General features: G+C 48.3%; 5 protein-coding genes across 8 annotated transcripts; 3 read left to right on the plus strand and 2 right to left on the minus strand.

The window, feature by feature from the left end:
- The first annotated feature begins 3,214 nt into the window (after nt 1-3,214).
- Eif4ebp3 (eukaryotic translation initiation factor 4E binding protein 3) lies at nt 3,215-6,778 on the plus strand. The gene is made up of 3 exons (XM_076555015.1): nt 3,215-5,150; nt 6,131-6,304; nt 6,438-6,778. The coding sequence occupies exons 1-3, from the start codon at nt 5,048-5,050 to the stop codon at nt 6,464-6,466; spliced, it is 306 nt and encodes a 101-aa protein (XP_076411130.1). The 5' UTR covers nt 3,215-5,047; the 3' UTR covers nt 6,467-6,778.
- A 1,331-nt stretch (nt 6,779-8,109) lies between these two features.
- Nucleotides 8,110-12,205, minus strand: Sra1 (steroid receptor RNA activator 1). Of its 3 annotated transcripts, none has more exons than XM_042264234.2 (5): nt 11,657-12,205; nt 11,418-11,543; nt 9,390-9,559; nt 8,654-8,762; nt 8,110-8,521 (listed from the first exon to the last, which is right to left on the minus strand). In XM_042264234.2, the coding sequence occupies exons 1-5, from the start codon at nt 11,679-11,681 to the stop codon at nt 8,289-8,291; spliced, it is 663 nt and encodes a 220-aa protein (XP_042120168.1). In that variant the 5' UTR covers nt 11,682-12,205; the 3' UTR covers nt 8,110-8,288. The 3 variants fall into 3 exon arrangements, with proteins under 3 accessions (XP_042120168.1, XP_015845309.2, XP_076411129.1); XM_015989823.3 differs by having other exon boundaries at nt 9,390-9,592; XM_076555014.1 differs by having other exon boundaries at nt 8,307-8,521; nt 8,757-8,762; nt 9,390-9,592; nt 11,657-11,696.
- A 143-nt stretch (nt 12,206-12,348) lies between these two features.
- Apbb3 (amyloid beta precursor protein binding family B member 3) lies at nt 12,349-19,093 on the minus strand. 2 transcript variants are annotated; one of them, XM_006996492.4, is made up of 12 exons: nt 18,670-19,093; nt 18,232-18,395; nt 18,075-18,151; nt 17,170-17,230; nt 16,843-16,989; nt 16,595-16,722; nt 16,096-16,210; nt 15,899-15,983; nt 15,378-15,461; nt 14,998-15,113; nt 14,669-14,860; nt 12,349-12,869 (listed from the first exon to the last, which is right to left on the minus strand). In XM_006996492.4, exons 1-12 carry the CDS (start codon nt 18,716-18,718, stop codon nt 12,633-12,635), a joined length of 1,455 nt encoding a protein of 484 aa, XP_006996554.2. In that variant the 5' UTR covers nt 18,719-19,093; the 3' UTR covers nt 12,349-12,632. The 2 variants fall into 2 exon arrangements, with proteins under 2 accessions (XP_006996554.2, XP_076411128.1); XM_076555013.1 differs by having other exon boundaries at nt 12,854-12,992.
- An 86-nt stretch (nt 19,094-19,179) lies between these two features.
- On the plus strand, nt 19,180-23,491 carry LOC102924528 (SLC35A4 upstream open reading frame protein). The gene is made up of 3 exons (XM_006996490.4): nt 19,180-19,319; nt 20,370-20,468; nt 21,125-23,491. Exons 1-3 carry the CDS (start codon nt 19,305-19,307, stop codon nt 21,320-21,322), a joined length of 312 nt encoding a protein of 103 aa, XP_006996552.3. The 5' UTR covers nt 19,180-19,304; the 3' UTR covers nt 21,323-23,491.
- Nucleotides 21,715-23,491, plus strand: Slc35a4 (solute carrier family 35 member A4). The gene has a single exon (XM_042264232.1). It carries the CDS (start codon nt 21,715-21,717, stop codon nt 22,687-22,689), a length of 975 nt encoding a protein of 324 aa, XP_042120166.1. The 3' UTR covers nt 22,690-23,491.
- Nucleotides 23,492-24,589: the final 1,098 nt, after the last annotated feature.

Here is a 24,589-nt window from a genome sequence, read left to right on the forward strand (position 1 = left end):
CTTAAGTTAATCACAAAAACACTGGAATAGGTTGGTTAAACCATACACTTTGCCAAGAATCTGACACAACAGAGAAAGAAATTCTACTGAAATATATCATCAGTTGTGTTTGTTTGTTTTGTTGTTTTTTGTTTGATTTTTCGAGACAGGGTTTCTCTGTGTAGCTTTGCGCCTTTCCTGGAACTCACTCTGTAGCCCAGACTGGCCTTGAACTCAGAGATCCACCTGGCTCTGCCTCCCGAGTGCTGTGATTAAGCCATGCGCCACCACCGCCAGGCTTTTTTTTTTTCCTTCCTTTTTTCAGTTGTGTTTTAATGTAGTTGAATATCCCAGGGACTGAGAGAAAGCAAAAAAGAATGCATGCAAACACATACATACAAGCAACAACTAAGAGTAGAGAATCATGAAAGCAGCACTTTAGAATTCTTAATAATCCTTGCCTGAATCCTAAGCCATCACCAGGTCAGAAATACCCTATTAATTCTATGTAAGATGTAACTTGGTTCTTTGGTCTTCCATATCATTTTACATATGAGAAAGCTTCCTTAAACTTATTTCTTATTTTCTATTTTTGATGAATTTGGAAAGTATCACTGGTGGGAAGTTTACTGCCTTTATAGTGGTCATATCAAATCTTCTCAAGAGGCCATCTCACTCTAGGGCAGAACAGTTCCTTAGATTACCTACATATCTTGCTGTTTCCTCCTATCGATAACAGAAATAATCACTTAAAATTAGTGAATTGAATGAAACTCCTCTTGATAAAATAGAGAAAAGTAATCTTAAGTAAATTGTTCAGTAGGACAAAAAGGTGAGTTTTATTCTACATTGATTTTCTGTAAAATATTTGAATGATCTGGATGAATCCTGAAATCTATTTCTAAACCCTGAATAGAACAGAAGGAATTCAGTCTCAGGTCAGAAACTAGACTCCATAAAGAGAAAGGGAGGAGAAACCCCTAGAGAATTGGGAAGAAAGAGGAGTTGTGCAGTAGGAGCTCTGGGGAGACCTTCCTCCTTTCCCTTTCCCCAACCTCACCCTCCTTTCTATTTGGATCTCAGTAGCCTAATCCCAGCCCTATTTTACCTGCTATAATCTCTTCTTCCTCTTCCTGCCTCTTCCTGCCATTACTTTACTGCTATTTTACCAACTTGAACATTGGATAAAACCTAGCTCAGGTAAGAACTTGATTATTTTCAAAACATACAAGGGATGGAGGGAGGCAGTCTGGGTACAGTTGGAGTGAGAGTCCACGGACTAGGTCCTATTTTCATTCTGTCACTTACAACTCTGGCTGTAGGCAAGTCATCTCATTTGTCTGGGCTTCACCTTCCCCATCTGAACATGAAAGCAATCCTAAGTTGACCCAGAGGAGTCTTACAGTTATAACACAGATTTTCTTCTTTTTCTTGTCAGTGAAAATGTATGGTATTGGGAATACTGGAAACAAACATTTGCAGTTCTGAGGTTTGGTTGTGATAATTGGAATCAAAGGCCTTCAATAGAATACTAAAGACCAATATTGATTTGGAAATTAGTGAAAGCAGAAGAATATGTAACATAACCATAGTGAGTCCTTAAGTTTTAAAGAAACATCCTGCTAAGTAAGGCACATGTCAAACCCCATGAGAATAAAAGCTCTTCCAAGGAATAAAACTGTATCTTCAAGGTTTCCGGATCCATTTCTTTCAAGTAGTGTTCAGTGTAATAAAACTGTTGATGTTTTAGAACACTTTAAAACTGTTGTGGCTACAGTGTGCTGACTTGCCCTTTTGTAGGCCAGTGTGCTTTCTTCAGTCCCTGCTCTCAAGGGGGAAATTCCATCACCTCAGCTAACCAGACCAAAGAAGAGAGTTGGACAAGCAATGGTGGCCTCTCCTAACCAGAGGTAAGAATCTTAAGCCTTATGGTTTCTGTTCCTCCTCCCAACTGTAACACAAGAGGTCTGTCCTTGGTTTGAGTTAGCTTGTAGAAGGGGGAGAACTAGGCACAAGTTTCAAGCCAAACAAAGTTCAGCATGGTTGTGCATCCCTGTGTGCCAGCACTTACAAAGTGAAGGAAGAAGGGGGATCAGGATTTTCATGCCAGCCTCAGCTCCATGAAAAAGCTTACCATCTCAACACTACCTACATCTCCCCAGCAAAAGGCCCAAGGATAGGACTTTTTTATACATGGTTCTTTCCTAGTGTTGAAGACCTTTGGACCGCATTGTAAACCCAGAAGAGGCAAACAGACCTGTAGGAAAACAGCTTCTGAACATCTTGTTCTGTGACTAGCAAGAAGTACTTCTACCAAACAATACAGCTGTTCATATCTTCCTAGATGACCCTGTCCTGGCGTGAGGGCTATGATGACATTGCATTTTCTATTTATTTACTCTCAGTGATTTGGCAATTGACCACAGGCTAGGTCTTTCACCATCACTCTACTTTAGGAAATGAATGTGAAAGATAGTTTTTAAGTATCAAAATTTTAAGTGTGTTAATACCACATCCAATAAAGGTCATAAAGCCAGGCATAGTGGCCTGTGCCTGAAAGTTCCTTCTGAGGTAGAAGGATCACTTGAGCCTAGGAGCTCAATACTAATCTGAACAACATAGGAAGTCCTCCATATCAAAATAATAGTGGACATGAGCCTGGGCTTCAAAATCTAATTAGAGGACAAGATCATGAACACATCAGCTAATTTCAGACCGGTCTGTGAATACTTTTCACTTATATAGGAGATCCACCTGCCTCTGCCTCCCCAGTGCTGGGAGTATAGGTGTGTGCCACCAAACCCAGCTTGTTTTGCTTTATTTTGGTGGTACTACTGGGAATTCAAAGCCATTGAAGAATTAAGTGGTAGAAGTCTGGTATTTGCCTTGTAGGTTTAATTTTATCTCTGGTAGTTAATCCTAGGCATAGTTTTTGTTTTGATGTTTTTTTTTTTTTTTTGGTTGATTGTTTTTGTTTCTGTATCAAATTTTAATTAGTGTGACCTAAACTTCTGATGCTTTATCAGGTTGTGCAGTAGTTTCCTAGCCCTGCCAGTCAGTCCATAGTATGTTATAGAGTTACCTAAGAAAAGCAATAGTAATAATACTGGCTGCTATTTTATAGTAGAGAATCAAAGTCAAAGAAGGAAGACATCATTTCACATGCACCTTTCTTGAAAATCTCTAGAATTGTTTGGGTTTTATTTTCATTTTGGCAGTGCTAGAACCGCAGGCATGCTACGCAAGCACTCTGCTAGCTGGGCTACATCTTCAGCCCCTATAATTTTTGTGTTATCTCACTGTGTAGACCTGGGTAGCCTCAAACTTAGGGATCTGCCTGCTTCTGCCTTTCCAGTGTTAGAACTAAAGAATGTGCCACCACATACAGCCAGCCTCTTTAGTTCTATTTCTGTTTTTTCTTAGTCTCTTTGGTGAATCACTTTCTTAATTAAATATTAGTATGCCAGACCTCTTCTCGCACTGCATCTTCTCAGATGATACATCCCATACTCTTGTATTTCATTTCATTCATATCTGAATAAGCAGACAGTTTTCCCCTTGGACTTCTGATTATAGCTCCTCATAGTGCTCTATCTTGTTACTTTGCACACAGTATTCATTCCTTAATACAAGATGTGCTCCTTTTTGTTTTCCCTTTTACAGTTCTAGCTACCAAGATTCGCAGACCAAGAGATTGGGAGTTACCCTAGCTTATCTCCATTTTCCTCAGCCTGCCCTTGATTAGATCACTTCACCTTCCACCCTTAAATTTTTATTACATTTATTGGGGGAAAGGGCATGCATGTGCATGTCGCTGTGCCTTTGTCAGGGGACTGCTTGTAGGAATTGGTTCTTTCCTTCCACTTCATAAGGTCCCAGAGATGGAACTTAGACCATCAGGCTTGACAGCAAGTGCCTTAATCTGCTGAGCCATCTCACTGGCCCCTACTCGGTCCTTTTGTGTATCTGAATTTATCCATTTTTCTGTCTCCATTGCTACTGCCCAATGGACTCATCTTCAGTATCAACATCCTCTCTACTCCATGCGCCGACTCTTAACCATCAGGTTATTTTTTCAGTTTGCTTAAAAGTGAAATTGTCAGACAATTATCCACAGCTTGCTTAGATATGCACCACTTTGTAAGAGACTCCAGTACCTTTTGGGGAAGAATAAAATATATGTGCACCTGCTACCTGGAGTGTGATTCTGAAAACCTGCAGCTTCTGCATTAACAGGAATTGTCTGTCATATCAAGCTCAGCCAGGCTTGGTGATGCATGCCTTTAAGCAATCAATACTCAGATATAGAGGCAGGTAGATCTGAGTTGAAAGCCAGTCTGGTCTACATACCAAGTTCAGGCCAGCTAGGACTACACAGTGTGATCCTGTCAAAAAATAATAATTAAAAAAATAAAGTCCATTCTCTAAGGCAAGCCTACCTTTGATGTTCCTTTCCAGAGAGCTAACAGGCTAAGCCTTCCTCACCAAGTCCATAGTTAGCTATGACTATCAAAGAGCTGGCCTCTGTACTTTTGATGTCTTGACTACAGCCTTCCCTTCCCCCACCCCCTAATTTACTTTTTGTAGACCTGGTGTCACCTTCAAAAAGCTTCTGACTTCCTGCTATGCTCAAAGGCAGGCCATCAAGACACTTAAACCAAGTACAGCAATTTGCTACCAGAGGCACTGGGCAGAAGGACCCAAACTCTAGCCACTCTGGTGGGATCTCTGGGCATGTTTTATCATAGAACATGGTTCATAAGTGCATTACTGCCTGAAACTGTTGAAAGAAATGGGTACAGCCATACCTCCCAACATCCAGGAGTAACTAGCAAATAAACTTCTCAACATCCCTCAAGTCAGAGCAGATCCTGAGAGTTCCTGAGCGAGTGGGCGGAACCCTTAGGTTGAGTGACTGGCCAATGGCCCACCCCGGGTGTGACGTATCCTAGTGTTGTTGCCTGCTGCCACACGTGGTCAACTGAGACTGCCTACACCTCAGACCTGTTTTCCGGGCATTCCCGGCTTTCAAGGCACCCACTGTTGCCTTCCCGCTGCGCTGCTCGCTATGTCCACGTCTACGAGTTGCCCTATTCCAGGGAACCGAGACCGGCTCCCAGACGGCTACAGCACCACGCCGGGGGGCACACTCTATGCCACTACCCCGGGAGGTCAGCGGGCAGGGCAGTGGGGGTGGGGTGGGGCGGACCTTGGAATTGCTTCTGCGGGCTTCTCTTCAAATTACAGCGAGACATTTGAAACTGTTTTACAGAGAAACTCAGAGCAGTGCAACAGCGCTTTAAAACTGGCTTTCTGGTGCTTCTGGGCAGGAATTGACTCTGCCCCGTGCCTATGCTGCACCGAAGTCAGTGGTGCTAAGGAATAGTTTTAAGTCCCAATAGACTTCCTAATGCTGAGACCTTTGAAATAGCTCCATGTTGTGGTGATCCCCAACCATAAAATTCTTCCCATTGCTACTTCATAACTGCAATTTTGCTACTGTTATGAATTGTAATGTTAACATCTGTTTTCTGATGGTCTTAGACGACCCCAGAGAACCACTGCATTAGAAGGTGGCCACAACAGAAAGCAAGTATTATGAAGTAGTTGCAGCACTGGGTTGTGAGCTGCTGGGCTGGCAGACAGGTTTCTGCCATGTGGAATCAGAAGGGAACAGCAAGAATAGGGCAGGGCTCTTTGAGGCCACTGCTGGCCATGTTCCCATGGGTGAGGCTAGCCCTAAAGGACTTGGGGGTGGGAGTGTTTTCCAAGAAATGCAACTCTTCCTTGCAAGGTGTTAGAGCCCAGGAGGCTACACTGGGTGAAATTCTTAAAAGTTACTGAGCTTTTTGGTGAGAGGTTGGGCAGTTAGGCCCCACTATACCAAAGCAACAAGAACGGAACTGTAGAGTAACAGCCTCAAGTACGTGAGTTTAAAGTGTGCTGCCCCTTCTCAAGACTACCACCACCACCACTATCCTAGCCCAAAGCACCTATTTAGATTAGCTAGAATGTCCAACTTGCCTTAATGTTGCTTAGACTAAACTTGTTTGGGCATGACTTTTGTGGTGTGACTTGACAGCTGAATCCTAGCTGTGCAGTAATGTGTTCAAGTTCCTGGTTCTTAACTTCAGCCCTTACTCCTTCACAGGCACCAGGATCATCTACGACCGAAAGTTCCTGCTGGAGTGCAAGAACTCTCCCATTGCCCGGACGCCTCCCTGCTGCCTCCCTCAGATTCCCGGGGTCACAACTCCTCCAGCAGTCCCACCCTCCAAGCTGGAGTTGCTGAAGGAACAGAAGCAGACAGAGGAAGAGATAACCGGTAAGAAAGTGAGACTAGCAACTAAATGCATCTGTGAAGTAGAGTTGGGGTTCAATTCCAAGAAGGGTTCCTGTATTAACTGGGCTTACAAAAAGTTAGGAAGAGTAACTGCTCTCTTGACTTCTCTCCCCAGATGACGAACAATTTGAAATGGACATGTGAGCTGGACATGTGAGCCAATGCAAGTTGACCTGCGTGGAGTTACAGAAGGATCCCTTATGCCACTGTTGCTACCACCTCTTCTAGGGTATCCAAGGGCCAGCTGGCCTCATCTAATCTGGAAGAGTGACTTGTTGGTTCTGGGCTTCCTTTAGTTCTGAGGCAGCTGGACCAGGGATAGCAGTGGGCACTTGCCAAGCCCTTAGATTTCTCTGGTCTATACATATTCCTCCCAAACCCTGGCTCTCCCCTCAGGGTTGGCACTGGGGGACAGAGTATGTCACCTTCTGGCTGCTTAGTAAAAATTCAACTAAATGCTTTGGCTCCAGCGTTCTCCTCAGTGCTCAACTCTCAGCTACACAGTTGAGGGACCCAGCAGCCCTAAGAGGCTGCAAGTCTGTTCCCAGCTCCCACTGGCCCACTTCCTGCAGCAATTAGGGCTGGAGGCAGGCTATGAGAGAAGGCTGCTGGAGTTCCCAGGCCACAACAGCAACAGCCTGAGCCTTGCCAAGGGCTCAGGCTGTTGCTGTCTTTCCTGGAAGTGAGGCCCCCACTCCCATCCATTTGTATAGTGGACTCGTGGAAGAGATGCTGCTTCAGCTAACAGCCATCCCCAGCTTCTCCCTGCCTTTTCTGCTTCCTACCTCTAAGTACCAATCCCCAGTTCAATCCTGGAAACCTTGTGCCTTCTCAGCATAACCACCAGTAGGTTCCAGTCTTTTTGGTTTTTGAAACAGGGTTTCTCTGTGTAGCCCTGACTGTCCTAGAACTTGCTCTATAAACCAGGTTGGCCTTGAACTCACAGATAGCTGCCTGCCTCTGCCTCTCAAGTGCTGGGATTAAAGGTGTGCACCACCGCTGGGCTAGTCTTTCTTTTTTCAGATTTATTTCTGTATAGAGTGCTCTGTCTGCATGTATGCCTGTACACCAGAAGAGGGCATCAGATCCCATTATAGAAGGTTGTGAGGCACTTGATTACTGGGACTTGAACTCCAGACCTCTGGAAGAGCAGCCAGTGTTCTTAACTGCTGAGCCACCTCTTCAGCACCCTCCCCCCAAATCTTTTCTAGCCCTTTTAAAAAAAAGAAATAGCTGGACTGGAAATATACTGGTGGTTATGCTGAGAAAGGCACAGGTTTCCAGGATTGAACTGGGGATTGGTACTTAGAGGTAGGAAGCAGAAAAAGCAGGGTGAAGCTGGGGATAGCTAAAAGTGGCCTCAAACTCATTGGAGTACAGGGTAACTTTGAACTCCTTTCTGCCTCCATGTCTCAAATGTTAGGAACTAAGGTGTGTGCTACTACACGCAAAAGAAAGGGAGAAATCTGGTCTTTTTCTCCTTCAGTATAAACAGCAGAAACCCTAATCACTGATTCTAATAACAATGCACCAAAAATACAGCAAAAGGTGTGGTCTCTTCTGACAGGACAGTTTCCAGATGTTTGAATCTATTCTCTGGCTGAAGTGAAATTAACCAACAACACTGTACCACATCACAAAGAATGTGCTTCTCAGTCCAATCTTGAGAAAAGCAGGTAGCAATATGGCTATGCCCATCAAGGCCATTCCTGATGAATGGAACAAAGAATGTTATTCATGGGGCAGGGAAGCTGACACCAGAAGAACCAGTCTGGCACCAGAGTGGCTCACCTTTCCTACCTCCTTCCCACCATTGAGATGTTTATTGAAATGTACATATTATGAGTAACAAGTGATCTCGCAGTGGCCCATGTAGGTCTTTGGTCAGGCCCAACAGGACCGATAGTCTCCCTGGTGGTAATGGGAGCCACGTGAGAAGAGGCCTTCCACACCAAGGCACAGAAGATCATGTGAGTGAGTCTGGGGAGCCCCCAAGATTAGGAAGACTGTTGGAAGCCTGGTACTGGTTCTCAGATGCCACTGTAGATTTCTCTTGTTCGGCCTCTTCTGAAGACAGACTCTTCTTCTCTGCAATTAATCTTTTAACTCCCACCATCCACTGACTGACCTCAGTCACGTGGTCAACCATGAGTGAGCGGTGAATGTCATCTGCTGCATCCCACTGGTGGTGTGAAAGTTCTGAGGAGAGACGGCTTGAGCAAGCAGATGGCAGGAAAAGTCATGTCTTCCACCCCTCCCCTCCCAATCAGTAAACACCTCTTCACCTGTCAGTTCAGCCATCCATAGCAGGATAAAGGGCCCCACACATACCTTGCACTAGTAGCGCCATCCTTTTCTTTACAGGTATTGACAGCTTTCCTCCAGCCCACTGTTCCTGAAGCAGTGCCAGGCGTCGGCTGATGTCATCATATACCTGCTTCTGAGACAGAAACCCATCCAACTCAGTGTTGCCAGTATGTGCTTTGTCTGGCTCACCACTTTGACTCATGGTCATTAGAGTTCATATTCCTTTACCCAAAGGTTAGAGGTTTCCCGCCTCCCACTACTGATACGATGAAACCTATGGATCTCCTCCAAAGACAAAAGACACACATGATGAGAATTTTAAATTTTCAGTGCCTCCTCATCCCCTCAGAGACCCATCTTAATGTTACTGTTCAAATAAGGAAAACATGACCAAAGGTGGGACTGCCATGCTACATCCCCTTTCTTTAATCCTTTGTCTCCAGAGAACCGAAGAACCCTCATACAAAGTTTGTCTATCTCTTCCAGACTGAGCACAGAAACAACAGAGTACACTCTGAATGGCCTCAAGTTACAAAAATAAATAAGCTTATAATTCACTAATAGGAATTAAATACAACTCATTCCTACAAAGCCTCTATTACGGGCTGGTCCTTCAAAAGTCCTGAGAATCCCTCTGACATCGGTATTTTCCTGGAAAGACTTTAGGAGATTCCTTAAGGGCCCATCAGAAGCTCTGTCTGTAAGAACCATATTTGACTGGATAGAAGTCCTTTCCACCACTTGAAGTGCCAGGGCGTACCCTTGTGTGGCCACGGCAGTCCTCCAATGCCTGTTCCAGAGGTCTCAGTACATCTTCCATCAGAGCCTCAGACTCGGTGACTGGGGAACTTGGGGGTTCCACACCAGTAGCAGGACAAGTCCCCATAGGTGGAGGCCTGGAATCCTTACTTGAAGGAGGTGGATGACCCACTGGAAGAGGTCCAGAAGTTTCTGAAGTTGGGGCTGAAATGTTCAAACTGGATCAAACAAGGCTTAGTACCCTCCCAATGATCATTTTATTGCCCCCTCCCAATGATCATTTTATTCCCAATTCTCTTTACTTTGTTCACAATATCCAATCGACTATAAAATCTGATCACAGCTCCTCAACTCTAGCTCAACTCTTACCTCCTATTTCCCTTTTTTATTGTTTAAACCAAAGCATGTTAGGAACCAAACTCAAGTCCTCTAGAAGAACACCGAGTACTCTTAGCCACTGAGACATTTCTCCAGTCTCCCATTACAATTTAACACTTTTCATGGACAGAATTTAAATGGTACAGAAAACTGCATTTCTCCACTCTTCAAAAATAAACATTTTCCCCAGCGCTCAGGAGGCAGAACCGGACGGATCTCTAGGAGTTCGAGGCCAGCCTGGTCTACAGAGTGAGTTCCAGGAAAGGTGCAAAGCTACACATTTTGAAAAACCAAAAATAAAAAATAAAAATTTTTATAGTTCTAAACTTCACTTCCTTTCCTATTTCTAGCCATGCCTCTTACTTCACTGGTAGTCATCAAATGGGATTTTTTTGCTGCTGTTTTAGACAGTTTCACTCTAGCCTAGGCTGGCCTCAAACTTGTGGCACTCACCCTACCTTGGCTTCCTGAATACTGACACCACCATGCCCAGCTCAGGAACTCTTCACTGGTCCTTTTTAATCTACCTGTCACCCGTTGTAGCCACCTTCCTTCCTCAGAAGGTGCTTGTTCCTATTAAAGGGCATCTCTCCAATCCTATTTTGCAGCCCAGTCCTTCTTTAGGCCTCCCTCCTATGATTATTTCTTTTCTCCCTTAGGATCACTTCTTGGCCTTTGCTCTATCATTCCATGAATGTATAAATGGGCTGTATTATTTGCTACCAAAATCCCTTTACTTTCTATTTTGTTTTTTTAGACAAGGTCTGAAAATCCACACCCTCTCCTTTGGGGATAATGTTCAAGCCCATTACATCAAATCAAATATTGCATGCATCCCACCACCTCCAAAACTGTCTTCCAACTCTCCATTAAAAAGCAAAACAAGCCAGGTGGTGGTGGCGCACGCCTTTAATCCCAGCACTCGGGAGGCAGAGCCAGGCGGATCTCTGTGAGTTCGAGGCCAGCCTGGGCTACCAAGTGAGTTCCAGGAAAGGCGCAAAGCTACACAGAGAAACCCTGTCTCGAAAAACCAAAAAAAAAAAAAAAAAAAGCTAAACAAAACATCATTTTTGGAGCACTCTAAACCAGGCAAAGTTATTCTCACCTCAGCGTTAGCACTTACCTGTTTCTTTTGCTTGAAATGTTTTTTGCATCTTTTAGTGCCTTTTAGTCACACTCCGTGTTTGCTCAAATAACAACCCCGACACCTTAGTTACCTGGAAAGCATTGCTTCCCCGTTTTCAGAGTCCCTACCAAGACATTTTAGCTTGTTCACTGCGTTTCACTCCTGTGTTGGACTCAAACCGTTCCTGGCTCTTGCTAGAAAAGTGCTCAGTAGATACCAATTAAACAAATGAGTAAGTACCACAGTCTGAGATGCTTATAACACAAAGACCATAGGATCCTGGGAAGAGATCCAGACAGGAAACATTTGAAAACAGTCTGAATGAGCGTAGTCCTTAGTCTAATATACCATTTACTGACCAGGACTGCAGAAAGAACGGGCTCGGAAAGCGCCTGCGCTGTGCCTCTTACTGGATCCCAACCCCTCTCCTAATCGAGTCCTTGGAAGAAGAAAACAGGCCGATGGGACAGGTTTATCCCAGACACCAACTTTCCGTACAGGATTCCGCCCACGGCCCTTACGCACCTCTAGGGGATCCATCCTGCGGGGCTGCGACCCTCTTAGTAAGGGGCGTGCGTCTGGGTCCACCAGTCTGCGTCTGCAGCCCGTACGAGAACTGCGGAGGGTCGTTCCAGCCGCGTTCCTTATTGCCTGCGAAGGCAAGGAAGTGTGTGAAACGAGACCGACCAGGAACCCCGTGGAAGCTACTCTGGGGTCGGGGGGAGTCGGAAGAGTTCGCACCGAGTACCCCCCAGCCCGCTCACCCGGCTTCACGTAAAGCTCCGCCATCTCCACTTCCGCACCGCCAGCGGGGCAGCGCGTCACTTCCGGGGCGGTAGCTCACTCACTTCAGCCTTTGCCGGACGGTCTGGGAGGAGCTGCCTAGAGAGCTGGGCACCAATTCCTTCAAGGGCAACTGGCTAATGATCTGGAGGCCTTGTCACAGGGCACCAAACAGGTAGGTTTTTCTGATGGCTCCTAGTTAGCTCTCAGGAGCAAATTCAAACACCTTAAGTACCCGCTGGACCTAACCACGTCAACCTCTGGAAGTTCGCGTATCAGCAGACTGCCCTGCACAATTTTTACATTTGCTCTAGGCGTACTAACAAGAGCTTCTTCAGCACTCAAATAAGTCAGCTCTTGAGAAGTCTTCTGAAATGCCTTGGACAAGTCTCATCTGAGCTCCCACAACCCTCTGGTAGTTCCTGGTATCTTCTGCTTCTCTGATTTGGTCGTTTCTCCCCTGAAAGTCTCAGGAGGAATAGTAACAAATATGCTACTTCAATATCTGACACAGAAAAAATCCGTAAAAAGTGTTTGCTGAATGAATGTAGTCAGATTTCCATAATGAACCATGCCCTCGTGACTAAAGGCAGTCACCAACACCAATCATGTACCCACCTCACACAGGCTGATGGCCCCAACATTATCCCATGTCTAATACACTCACAACTAGTGAGGTCACTGAGGGACTTTTATTTGCACTGATTCTGCTATAAAGTTGCTGAGGTAGAGCCAATTGTCCAGGGTTGGACAGGGGCAAGGAACAAAAGGACCCAAGGAAAAGGGCGCCAGGGGCCAAAGTTATAGTGCAGGGCCTCTCAGTCATCCATATAAACAACGAACTTGTTAATAAATACAGGGGAGGCGAGGTTCAGGGATAGGTAGGAAGGTGAGCGGCTACAGAACCCTGGAGACTGGAGGAATACAGAGCCTCCTTCCCCAGCCTCTAAGATCAATTTAGGACATATGGAGAAGAGAAGGTTTTAGCCTGAAGGCATCAAGGAATGAGAAGACGCCCCTCTTTCGAGGAGCTGCTCCAGTCCCCCCAACCCCTCCTTTCAATAGGGGGGGAGGCAGGGGGCCACCAGGGGAGTCCATGGAGCTGGTCCTCTTGAGCCGAAGGCGGGCACGGGCCTGGGCACCCCAGGCCTTACCCCGAGCTGCTGAGGCCACCAGACACTTCTGGTATTGAACCTAGGAAGAAGGGGGAGTGTGAGTATCCAGCTTTCTGTCCTTGGACAACTGAAAGCTTCTCTAAGGCAGGTAACTGGCCGAGAATTGGGTCTGATATCATGTCCATAGTCATGTCTTTGGTCCCTATAGCAACAACAAAAACATAAAACATGATGTTTACTGTGCACTTAAGGAAAGTTAGACACTGTGTCAGGTGCTTTACATTATAATTTAACCTAGTTAGTTGTGAGGGATTGCTGTACTCATCTTGCAAATGAAGATACCAAGGTTCAGAGATAAATGATTTGCCTGAGGCAGTGGTTCTCAACCTGTGTGTGTGTGTGGGGTGTGTGTGTCACATATCAGATATCCTACATAACAGATTTCACTTACTTACATTATAAATAATCATATTTATATTACAGTAGCAAAATTACAGTTACAAAGTATCAATGAAATCACTTTATGGTGGGAGATCACTACAACATGAGGAACTGTATTAAAGGATCGCTGCATTAGGAAGATTGAGAACCACTGGTCTAAGTCAAACAAATAGAAAATGTTAGTTGTGGCATTCAGTTGTAAGTCTGTCCAGCTACAAAGCTTGCACTTTGTTTTTTGGTTTTTCGAGACACAGTTTCTCTCTGCAGGCTTAGCTATCCTGGAACTCACTCTGTAGACCAGGCTGGCCTGGAAAACTCAAAGATCCGCCTGCCTCTGCCTCCCGAGTGCTGGGATTAAAGGTGTATGCAACCACTACCTGGCCAAAGCTTGCACTCTTAACTAAACCTACCAGAAGAGACTCTCCTCCATCTCTCACTGTTCTGTAACAATATCTGGCAAAACAGATTCTCTAGTGAAGAGAAAGTCTATAAACCAAACTCGTATTTAAATTACTCAGAGCAGATACTAATTACTTAGCCTTCCTACCTCATCTTGTTTACCTGCACTGAGCTTAAGCAGGTAAAATCTACAGATCTCACTTTACTGTCCTGCTTAAAATCCTTCAACTCAGTGCCCCAGGCTAATCTATAAGGTTCTCATGACCTGTTTCTGTCATTCTTTCTGTTCTCATCTAGCATCACATCCTCTTGCAGACCACCCACACCATGTTCTTCAGGACTCTACCACACTAACTTCTCTCTCCTGTCTACTCCTGAGGTTCTCTGGTATCTCTGCCCTATGTCTCTTCACCTGGCACACTTCTTTGGGTACCTTTTCTTTTCCCCCTTCAGGTGGCCTTTCTGCCTTTTAAGGAAGCATCTCCATCATCATGTGATGTGTAACTTGTTTCGGATGTGTTTCTGCTCTGTTCTGTTATGGCAAAGGCTGTGTGTACCTCCTATATCAAGAAATTCTCAGGATTAATTATAGTAGATACCCATTTGCTGAATGAATAAGTGAACTGAATTAATGTAGCGCAAGCATCCTACATTCAAATGCCCACATACACCAAGAAGTATGTTGAATCAGTCAAATAGTGCCCACTCTGTATAGCACAACTTCACCCACATGCTGAAAGGTGTTATGTAAGTATGCCCATGAGTGTTTGTGCGTGTGTACCTTGTATTAGTATTCCCTGTACTTTAAGAAATCAGAAACAGCAATTATTATGTGAAATGCCCTAGACTTTGAAGTATTGGTAACTAACACAAACTTGGCAAAAACAGCATGAAGAGCCAGATATACCTGTGAACCCAATCTGGCCCTGGGTTCGCTGGGTTGTGATTTAAGTGGAGCTGCCCATCTTGAGCCTGCTCCATAGTACAGAGCAGCTGCCAGGAAAACCCCCTCCCATTCCCATTCCATCCCTAACTCACCATACAGGCAGCTTGCACAGCTTCAGAGAGTCCCCCAGCATGAGGCTGGCACCAGAAGGCTGCGCACTGGAAGCTCTGACAACCAAGGTCAGCGATGAGGCCAAAGGTATGTGGATCACGACCAACACCAATAAAGGTTACAAGGCGCACAGGGCACTGCCACAGTGGCTCTTCCTCTGCACTGGCCTCTGCCTGCCCACACAAAGGCTAGTCACTATAGAGTTAAGCAAAGGCCAAACCCTATACTTCCAGAACCAAGAAAAGACACACCCCCACCTCAGCATGTCTGCTCACCCTCCAGAGCCCCAGACTTCGACCTCTTGTGGTACCTGAATGGGATGTGCAGTCATCAGAGAGTCAGACACACTGAGCACAGCAGGGACCCAGGTTTTCTGGTCCCCCCGGGCAGTGAGGATACCAATGGCCTCATTCAGCACATCCATACCTGAGGAGACATGCCTACTGTGCTGTCTGGCTTGGATAGAAAGGGTCTGCAGGGAGTTTCTAGGACCCTTTAATTTACTTGGAATTCAGAAAGATGGAGAAAGAATAGTTGGGGCTGAGCTTGGAATTCTGAGTTGGAAGCAAGGGTATATCTCTAACTATATAAGGCCATGCAAGAACTCTAAGACTCAATACAGTATAGATCTCACCTCACCCATCTTCCCTCTCCTAACACATCCCAGCCCATCCAGCCCCCAGTCCTCACCCATGGCTTTGTTGACTGGTAGGATCCCCATGTACAGTGCCTCATACTTCTGAGCAGCCTGGCTCACTGCATCCAGCAATTCCACTGAAATACACATATCAAGCACCAATCTAGCATAGAAACTCAATTGCCCCTTTCCCCACCCTTCCTGTGGTATAGTTTAGGACTACACTACTATGTACAGCTTTCGCTATGTAACCAGCTCTGGCTGGCCTAGAACTTATGATGAACAGGCTGGCCTTAAACTTGTGACAGTAGTCCTATTTCTGCCTTCCAAGCGCTAGAATTACAGGCATGCCTCACCATGCCTAGCTTCTCTACCCTAATGAATGAGCCAGGTCTCAAGCTAGAGCTGTTGCTTGTGGAAGAAAACCTGGAGATGTACCTTCAATTCACTGCTTTGGATCTTGGATCTAGACTCTCTCTCCAGGGAGAAGCTAAATAGCCAGGAACCCCAGGCCCTCCATCTTTCCCTCAAGCAGCCTCATGTTGCAATCAATGCAGCGAGCCCTTTCCCATACCTTGCCTCGGGAAGTCTTCAGGGGAAATAGGATCTGGAGAACAGCAAGCAGCTTCTCCACTGACTCCTACTCTCTCTGACAGGATCTAAAAGACAGTGCAGCCAGCATGAGGCACACAGAAAGAAAGAGAAGTCAGGACACGGGGCCAAGCCCACCCTATCCCAACTCCATATTCCCTGCCCACCACTGGCCCTCACCTGTGCACAGAGTCCCTGTAGGGCACTTGCAATGGCCTTTGCAGGCACATCACAGCGAAACACATGGCACTTGAGCATACAGCTGTCTTTGTCACCCGCAACAAAGGCAAAGTCCCTGGCAGGGGCAGGGATAAGGCTGGTTAGGGGCAGGGGCTTCTGAGTGCCTGTAAGAAGCTTCTAAAGTTAGGTTAAAGATATGGCACAGTTGGAATGGGGAAGTTAGGGATAGGGCTCAGAGTACCTAGTTGTCACATACCTGTCACTGTTCCAGAAGCATGTGGGAGCACAGGATAAAATCAGCCCAGCCTCTCAGACTCTCCCCTATCTGTCCCTGCTGAGCTGGGCCCACCCACCCCAACCAGGACTGAACCAGGCAGGGAAGGCCATGCTGGGTCCACATCAGAGGATCTGTGTCCAAGGGTTCAGCATCAGTGGGGATCACAGCCTGCAAGGGGGGAAGGTGATGCAACTCTCGCTTGGGGGAACGCAGAGTCCTCACCGGCCCTTGGAGCTGCCCACACCCCAGACACGGATGTGAACCAGAGGCTGACAGTGGATCAGACTGTGGTCCAGGGGATTCACCAGGCTCATGGCATCTTTCTTCAGGATCATCAACATGTTCTGGCCCTGCCAAGGACAGAGAGCTGACAGCTGAAAACGGCTAACACGGCAAACAAGCAATTCAGGGAAAACGTACTTTGCTAAGCCATTGGCATTCTGAACCCCTAGGGAAATAAAACAACTCACCTCACCCCAGGCCCCGTCATGGGGCTGGCTCCGGTTGCGAGTCTGAGCGAGCTGCTGGATACAGTTATTGACAGCAATACTGCTCTTCCCTGGTGCCAGGTCCTCCTCAGGTACCTCTACCCAGCCCAGAGATCGGACTGCAAAGCACTAACCGGATAGGGAAAAAGAAGTGACCAGATGTGAAGTGGATGATACAGGATCCATACTGATAAACTCTGGTAGTCCTATTCTTGACACTTAATCAACCCCGCTCATTATTATTCCACCCCTGACCTTTCCCTTGACATCTCCTAATGTCTTAAACTGGCCCTCAGGTCCAAACACTACCTTAGCTCCCGGCTCCAGGCTCCGGACATAGGAATCTTCACCATACCATGTTAGAGAGTTACTGGAACAGAGTGGAGCCAGTAAAAGGATTAGGATTCCTACATTAGGGGCAATGGTGAAACCTAGCCTACTTGATCAAGCACAGAATTTGGGACAAGAACCAAAATATAGCACCACAAATGCAAACTCAGAAAAAAAGGAAGACCCAGAACATAGTACATTAACAAAATGAGTTTAAAAATTGAAGAAATCCAGGACACAAGACACAAGCATAAACTAAAAGACATAAATATGGACATGAATTAAAGATATGGACAAAAGCCTCAAACTAGAACAAGAGATTCTAGAACACAAATAGGGACACCCCCCAAATGAAGCCAATGGACAGGGTCTATTAGAACATGATGGGCCAGGACAGAGAACACAGAACATAGAGCTAATGATAAGAACTTGGAACAGACAAAATTCAAAATACCCAGGAGTCAAGAACATGGGACAAAGCCAAGCACAAACAGAGCCCTAAACGGGCAGAGTCCAGAACCACAGTTTTGGTTTTTTCGAGACAGGGTTTCTCTGTGTAGTTTTGGTGCCTGTCCTGGATCTCGCTCTGTAGACCAGGCTGGTCTCTAACTCACAGAGATCCACCTGGCTCTGCCTCCACCACCGCCCGGCCCAGAACCAGTTTAAAAGCAAATTGTGGAGGCAGGCGCTGTATCATCTGTGTGAGTTCCAGGCCAGCCTGGTCTACATAATGAGTTCCAGGCCAGTTAGGACTACATACACAGTGAGACCTGAGACCCTATCTCAAAAAAAAAAAAAAAAAGTAGACTGTAGGTACAGCTTGATTCTTTTGAGTGCCACAGTAACCCCCAAGGCTTTCATTTGGCCAAGGCCACCCCTGTTACCTCCGGTTCAATGAACTGTCCAGGCTGGAGAAGGATCTCCCCTTGGGGGGTCGAAGTTCCCAAATCCCCTCCGTCCCCTATGGAGTAGAGGATAGTTACTGTAGCAGCAGGCCTAGGTCCACACATGAGCTCAGGCCCCCTCCTCGGTTCTACCTACCGTTCCTGGGTCCTCTGCACCTCCTAGTTCCCAGGTTGGGCGCTGCCACTGAGTGCTACCGCTGGGTACATGCCAATAATAAGTACCTGCAGCATCACGAATCTTTCTCCAGCCAGGGGGTAATCCTGTCTCCCCCTCCAGATTTTGGTCCCCCCACAAGTCATCTATAGGAACAAGGGATTAAATCAAGGGGCATATTTCTCGTGAGTTCCCAACAATACCGCCATAACCCTCCCTCCATCCCACAGCCCTAAACCTAGATCTCAACTCCCCAGTCGTAAAGACAGCACATGCAAGGATCAAGGTTCACTTATCCCCCGGTTCTCATTCCCCCGAGACGCCACCACCCCCACCCCGTGTTTGAGCCTCGGGTAGCCTTCTTCCAGCCCTCATATCCCCTCGGTTTTTGGTCCTCCCAGCCGGACCCTCGGTGCACACCATCGCAGTTGACCAGAATGATGGCCAGCATATAATCCTTGCCCAACATAGCCTCAGACGGCCTGCGCTCTCAGCCCAGGGCGACCTCCGGAGCTGCGGGGCCCCAAAGCCCAGCCTCTGCGCCGGAGACCGCCGGGCCAACTGGCGCCGCGCAAACACGGGGCGGGACTGGGCCGGCCTTGGGGGAGGGCGGAGGCGGGCCTGAGCTGCCTGCGCCGCGGCGTCTGGGTCCCCGCGTCCTCGCGTGTTTCGGTGCGTGTGTCCTACGAAGCGCACCGGCCCTACGAACTCCGCACCCGCAGGCCGCTGGGAGTTCCTCAGACGGCGGCGGAAGACGGGCGAGGACGTGCACTATGTGCACCGGGGCGCGGATGAGATCATCCGCGCGGAGCATGAGATCATCACGCCACGACCTTTCCCCGCGCGCGCACACCGCCGAGGACCAGGCGGGAGGGGGCCGGGGGCCGTATCTGCCCGCGTAGCCTGGAGCCACTCGGAAAACGCCCCGCCTCCCCCTTCCGCCCGCCCCGCCCGAAATGCCCCGGAAGTGCGTCTGCCCTCAGTAAAGATGGAAGTAGCCTTTGACACAGGGAGGCGGGGCTGCGCGTGCGCAACAAGTCCGGCGGGGGGGAAAGATGGCGGATGACAAGGTGAGTGGAAAGCGAGGGCTGCTTCTTCGGTCGGTGTGGTTTTCCAGATTCCTTAACCTTTTTAGATTTGAGCAGAGACGACAGGGGTAATTCACGTTTTGTCCCTGGGCTCCTGTCAACCGCCTCAACAGGAGGGGGCTTCAGGCGAAGGGCTACCCTTCTGGGAACCGACACGGTACCTCGGCGTGAGCACACGTTCAGATGTGTTCACTGTAGCAATGCTCGTTCCGGCCGTCGTCTAGCCCTGAAGTCTCCCTTCCAGAGACGGCATTTCCATCCCACCCCTTACCGCCCCCCTCATTCGGCTCTTCTCGCTCACTCGTTGGATTTCCTTCTCACGAGCCACCAGACAGAGTCATCTCATTACACTCTTGCTGACAGGCATTCGCGACACATCCACGTCGTCTCTCAGTTTGAAACGGCCTAAGCAGATAGGTACCAGGTTAGCCTTGAACTGTACCGGAAACCCATTCTTCACAGTTGGTCTAGAAGCCCAGCATCACCCACAGATGTATTCATATCTGGGACACAGCAGTGGAAGCTGACTAATGGCCATTTTCAGCAAGCTTGTACCTCCAGCAATAGTATTTCCTGCATAAAGCTAACTGGAAGTTTCTCTGCTTGCTCTGTGATTCTGTAGAATTATAAGTTCCTGGTGCAGCCGGGAGGCGGTGGCACACACCTTTAATCCCAGCACTCAGGAGGCAGAGCCAGGTGGATCTCTGTGAGTTCGAGGCCAGCCTGGTCTACAGAGCGAGCTCCAGGACAGGCACCAAAACTACACAGAGAAATCCTGTCTCGAAAAACCAAAAAAAAAAAAAAAAGTTCCTGATGCACATTGTCACCTCCCTGGCCCCCATGTGAGGGCTTAGCTTTCCAGTGTCTGTCTTCCTTTATCATGGCCATCTCAGGGAGGTTTTGTAGGAAGAGATTTATTTGGTTCTTCCCATCATCCCTCCCACAGCTCACCTAGTTCCTAGCCTCTGATAAAATTGAGCAGGGCATGGGACTGGGTCAAGTCTGCTGGAGCCAGCCTCTCCCTTGTCCTAGGATTCTCTGCCCAAGCTTAAGGACCTGACATTTCTCAAGAAGCAGCTGGAGCGCCTACAGAAGCGTGTGGAGGATGAAGTCAACAGTGGTGTAGGCCAGGTAAGGCCCCCAGTTGCTCTTGGGAATGTTGAATAGGAGATAGACTTTTATTGTAGCAAATGGGCATTGAGGGCTCAAGAGAAATCTCCCTGCAAGGGGGGTTGGGGGGGGGAGCACTTGAACTGGGTATTGTGGTGCACACAAGTTCAAGGCCAAAGTGGTCCATGTAGAGGATTGTAGGCCAGCCAGTGCTAAACACAAGAGACCTTATCTCAAAACCAACAGGGGAGGAAAGAATAGCATTTGAGCTGAGATCCCGAGTAGGTGTTAAATAGGTGAAGTGGGACCGAGCATCCCAAGTACTGGACAGACACAGCCGTGGTGATAAGCAGCAATCTGAACAGGCAGCGGGAGAAAGGCAGTTAGTTCGTAGTCATCAGAGACCCTGCTAGTAAATGAAACGGGAGAAACAGGCAGGGCTCAGGTTCCTCAGAAGCCCCTCTGGCATTCTGGCTGAATGCGTTCTGGTTAGAGCCCTCTGAACCTGGGATTCTGGTATTGTGTGACTGGGACTCTGGCATTCTTCTTCTAGCTCCAGAATTTTGAGATAATCTTTGGAGAAAAGAGGACGAGTGAGGACAAGCGTGCGGCCGAATGGTCTAAGCCCATCTTAAAAAGAGAGCACGCCTGATTTCCTTCTGTGTTTTTCCCTGCAGGATGGCTCACTCTTGTCCTCCCCATTCCTCAAGGGATTCCTGGCAGGCTATGTGGTGGCCAAATTGAGGGCGTCAGCAGTGTTGGGCTTTGCGGTGGGCACATGCACTGGCATCTACGCAGCTCAGTCATACGCTGTACCCAACGTGGAGAAGACGCTGAAGAACTACATTAGGTCACTACGAAAGGGGCCTGACTAGACCCTCTGGGGAAGGCAGGATGAGCGCGTTGGGCCTGCAGGTAGAGGCCTTGGTATCACGGACACTCTCTCTGGCTCCCCCTGCTGTTGTTCATTTGCTGTCTCCACCTCTCCTGCCTTTTTCTTCCTTGCTTTTCTCCCTGCAGAGCGTGGGCAGTGGTTTGCCAGCCTGCACCCTGCACCCCTTCCCTCCCTAGTTCCGTGGGACTAACCCCCAAACTGCGGGACATGAGCCCTCTCTTCAAGCCCTGACTGTGGAGTGTGTGACTGACTCTGATCCTCAGTGTGCTCTCTGGTGATGTCCCACAGTTCTGCCCTCGGTTTCCTTCCAGTGTGTCCCAGTTCCTCTGTCCCTTGCTAGCTACACAGGCCACCCAGGGTCTGGTGTGGGCCATGAGTGTAGAAGATGGGGGTATGCCAGGCCTTGCCCGTCCAAGACAGGCTCGCTGGACCCTGATGCTCTTCCTGTCCACTGCCATGTATGGTGCCCATGCACCATTCTTAGCACTGTGCCACGTGGATGGCCGAGTGCCCTTCCGGCCCTCCTCAGCTGTGTTACTCACTGAGCTGACCAAACTACTCTTATGCGCCTTCTCCCTCCTGGTGGGCTGGCAAACATGGCCCCAGGGCACACCACCCTGGCGCCAGGCTGCGCCTTTTGCACTCTCAGCCCTGCTCTATGGCGCCAACAACAACCTGGTGATCTATCTGCAGCGTTACATGGACCCCAGCACCTATCAGGTGCTGAGCAATCTCAAGATTGGAAGCACAGCTCTGTTGTACTGCCTCTGCCTTGGGCATCGCCTCTCGGCACGTCAGGGGTTGGCACTGCTGCTGCTGATGGCTGCAGGAGCCTGCTACGCATCCGGCGGCTTTCAGGAACCTGCCGACACCCCTCCCGGCCCCCCGTCAGCAGCCGGAGCCCAGCCCATGCCCTTGCACATCACTCCACTGGGACTTGCGCTCCTCATCTTGTACTGCCTCATCTCCGGCCTGTCCTCGGTGTACACAGAACTGGTCATGAAGCGACAGCGGCTGCCCCTGGCTCTTCAGAACCTCTTCCTCTACACTTTCGGGGTGATCCTGAACCTTGGACTCTATGCGGGCAGTGGCCCGGGCCCAGGCTTCTTAGAGGGCTTCTCTGGATGGGCGGTGCTCGTGGTGCTGAACCAGGCAGCAAATGGACTGCTCATGTCAGCTGTCATGAAGCATGGCAGCAGCATCACGCGCCTCTTCGTCGTGTCCTGCTCCTTGGTGGTCAACGCCCTGCTCTCGGCTGCGCTGCTGCAGCTCCAGCTCACAGCCGTCTTCTTCCTGGCCACACTGCTCATCGGCCTGGCTGTGTGCTTGTACTATGGTGGCCCCTAAGGCCCTGACCGCCCCCACCCTCACTTGTGGCTGTGTAGATCAGATGCGGCCACCAGAGCCACCTCCCACGTCACCACCACACCCCGCCCCAGCAGCCCTGTACCAAGTGCCTTGTAAGGAAAGCTAAGGTGGCCATGTTAGCCTTTGGATGTTCAGGTGGGTGAGAGTTACCCCTACATGGCATAAAGAGTGGGCTTGGCTAAGGAAATACCTAACTGCACCCCTGTATTCCTTCATACTGAAGAACTGGAAGCCCCAGACCCAGGCCTGGGCAGCCTGTCCCTGAGGAACCCTGCCTTGTCCTGCATGAACATGGCGACTTCAAGTCAAGTTTCGCTCTTCTCGCCTGTGTGGTCGGTCACTCCTGAAGACTCCCTGCCCTGAGGCTTGGTGATGGCTGCTCCAGCCCAGCATGACTTCCACATGAGATACATTAGTTTGCCTGCTCCACAGCCTGTTCCTCTTACCCGGCCATTATTCTGGAAAGGTCAGGGAGGGCTGGGTCTTGACTCACTTCAGGGAACAATGTCCCTGGGCCCTGGCTTAAGCCTACACTCCTGCCCCTGTGCTAACTCGGGGGCCCTGGTGGAGCCCACTTCACCTCTGAGGCATTTAGGAGGTACTGTTTTTCCCACTCTTGCCCCCTTCTAGTGGTGTCCCAGCTCCCAACAGCCAGGAAAGGCTCTGCAGAGTAACCAGGGGCCAGGTACAGAAAACGTTTATAGCTAATCAGTGTCCAACTACTTAAGCAATAAGGTCTTAATAAAGTGTTCAGGTGTAGGGTGCTTCCTACAACCATTCACATTGTCTCTGTTTTCTATGTTTCATGGATCCCCTCAAACAATTTCCCTGAGTTTCCTAAGTAATTTTGGAGTAACATCTAGAGTAAGAGAGAAATCTCCCAGCTGTTGACAGTGGCGTTGTCTTGGGAGCTCTGGATCTGAGACTGTCTTGACCGGTTATGGTGGGGCACACCTGGGATCCCAGCCATCTGGGAGGTAGAGCAGGAAGAGCTCAGGTTCAAAGTCAGGCTGAGCTGCTTAATGAGCCCCTGTCTCAGGAAAGGAAGCATTGATGGTTAGTGATGCAAACTTGTACCTCTCCTTGGGAGGCAGAGACAGAAGGAGCAAGAGTGCAGGTGGGCCTGGCTTAGTGGTTAGGATTGCATGCTGCTCTTGTAGAGGACCCAAGTTCGATTCCCAGGCAGCCACAGCCACCCATAACTCCATCTCCAGGGGGAATCTGACACCTGTGGCCTCCTACAAACAAATAATTAAATATATACATTGGTTTTTCAAGACAGGGTTTCTCTATGTAGCAACTCTGGCTGTCCTGGAACTCACAAAGATCTGCTGGCCTCTGCCTCCTGAATGCTGTCGTGCACCACCACTGCCTGGCTAAAAATATTTTTTTTAATGAAAGGCCAGCCTAGGTAGGCTACATTAGAGTGATCTCAAAGAAAATGAAGGACTGAAGTTGTAGTTCAATAGACAAGCACTTGCCTACATGTGTAAGCCCTGTGTCTGATCCCCAGCACTGGAAAAAAAAAATGTTTAAATCACAAGCCCTAGGGAATTGAGAGAGTCTTGGGACTGAAAAGTATTCTGCTCATTAGAACAAATTAGGCTAGAAAATACATTGTAGTCCAGACTAGCCTGGAATGAATTAGATAGCCCAGGCTGTCCTCAAATTGGAAGCAATCCTCCTACCTCAGATTCCAGAGTGTAGAGTTTGTGCTCATGAAACTCCCTACCCAGCCACTGTTTTGACTCTTATTCCCTCTGGTTCTGTCATGACTAGTACCTGTAGTTGTTTGTCCTTTGAAATCCTGGCCAGAGGACTGTCAGCCTGCTCCCTAGACCACTGGGTGAGCTTTTCAAGAGTTCTTTTGTTGTCCTGG

The sequence above is a fragment of the Peromyscus maniculatus genome, chromosome 19, assembly GCF_049852395.1.
Source record: "Peromyscus maniculatus bairdii isolate BWxNUB_F1_BW_parent chromosome 19, HU_Pman_BW_mat_3.1, whole genome shotgun sequence".
Lineage (NCBI taxonomy): Eukaryota > Metazoa > Chordata > Mammalia > Rodentia > Cricetidae > Peromyscus > Peromyscus maniculatus.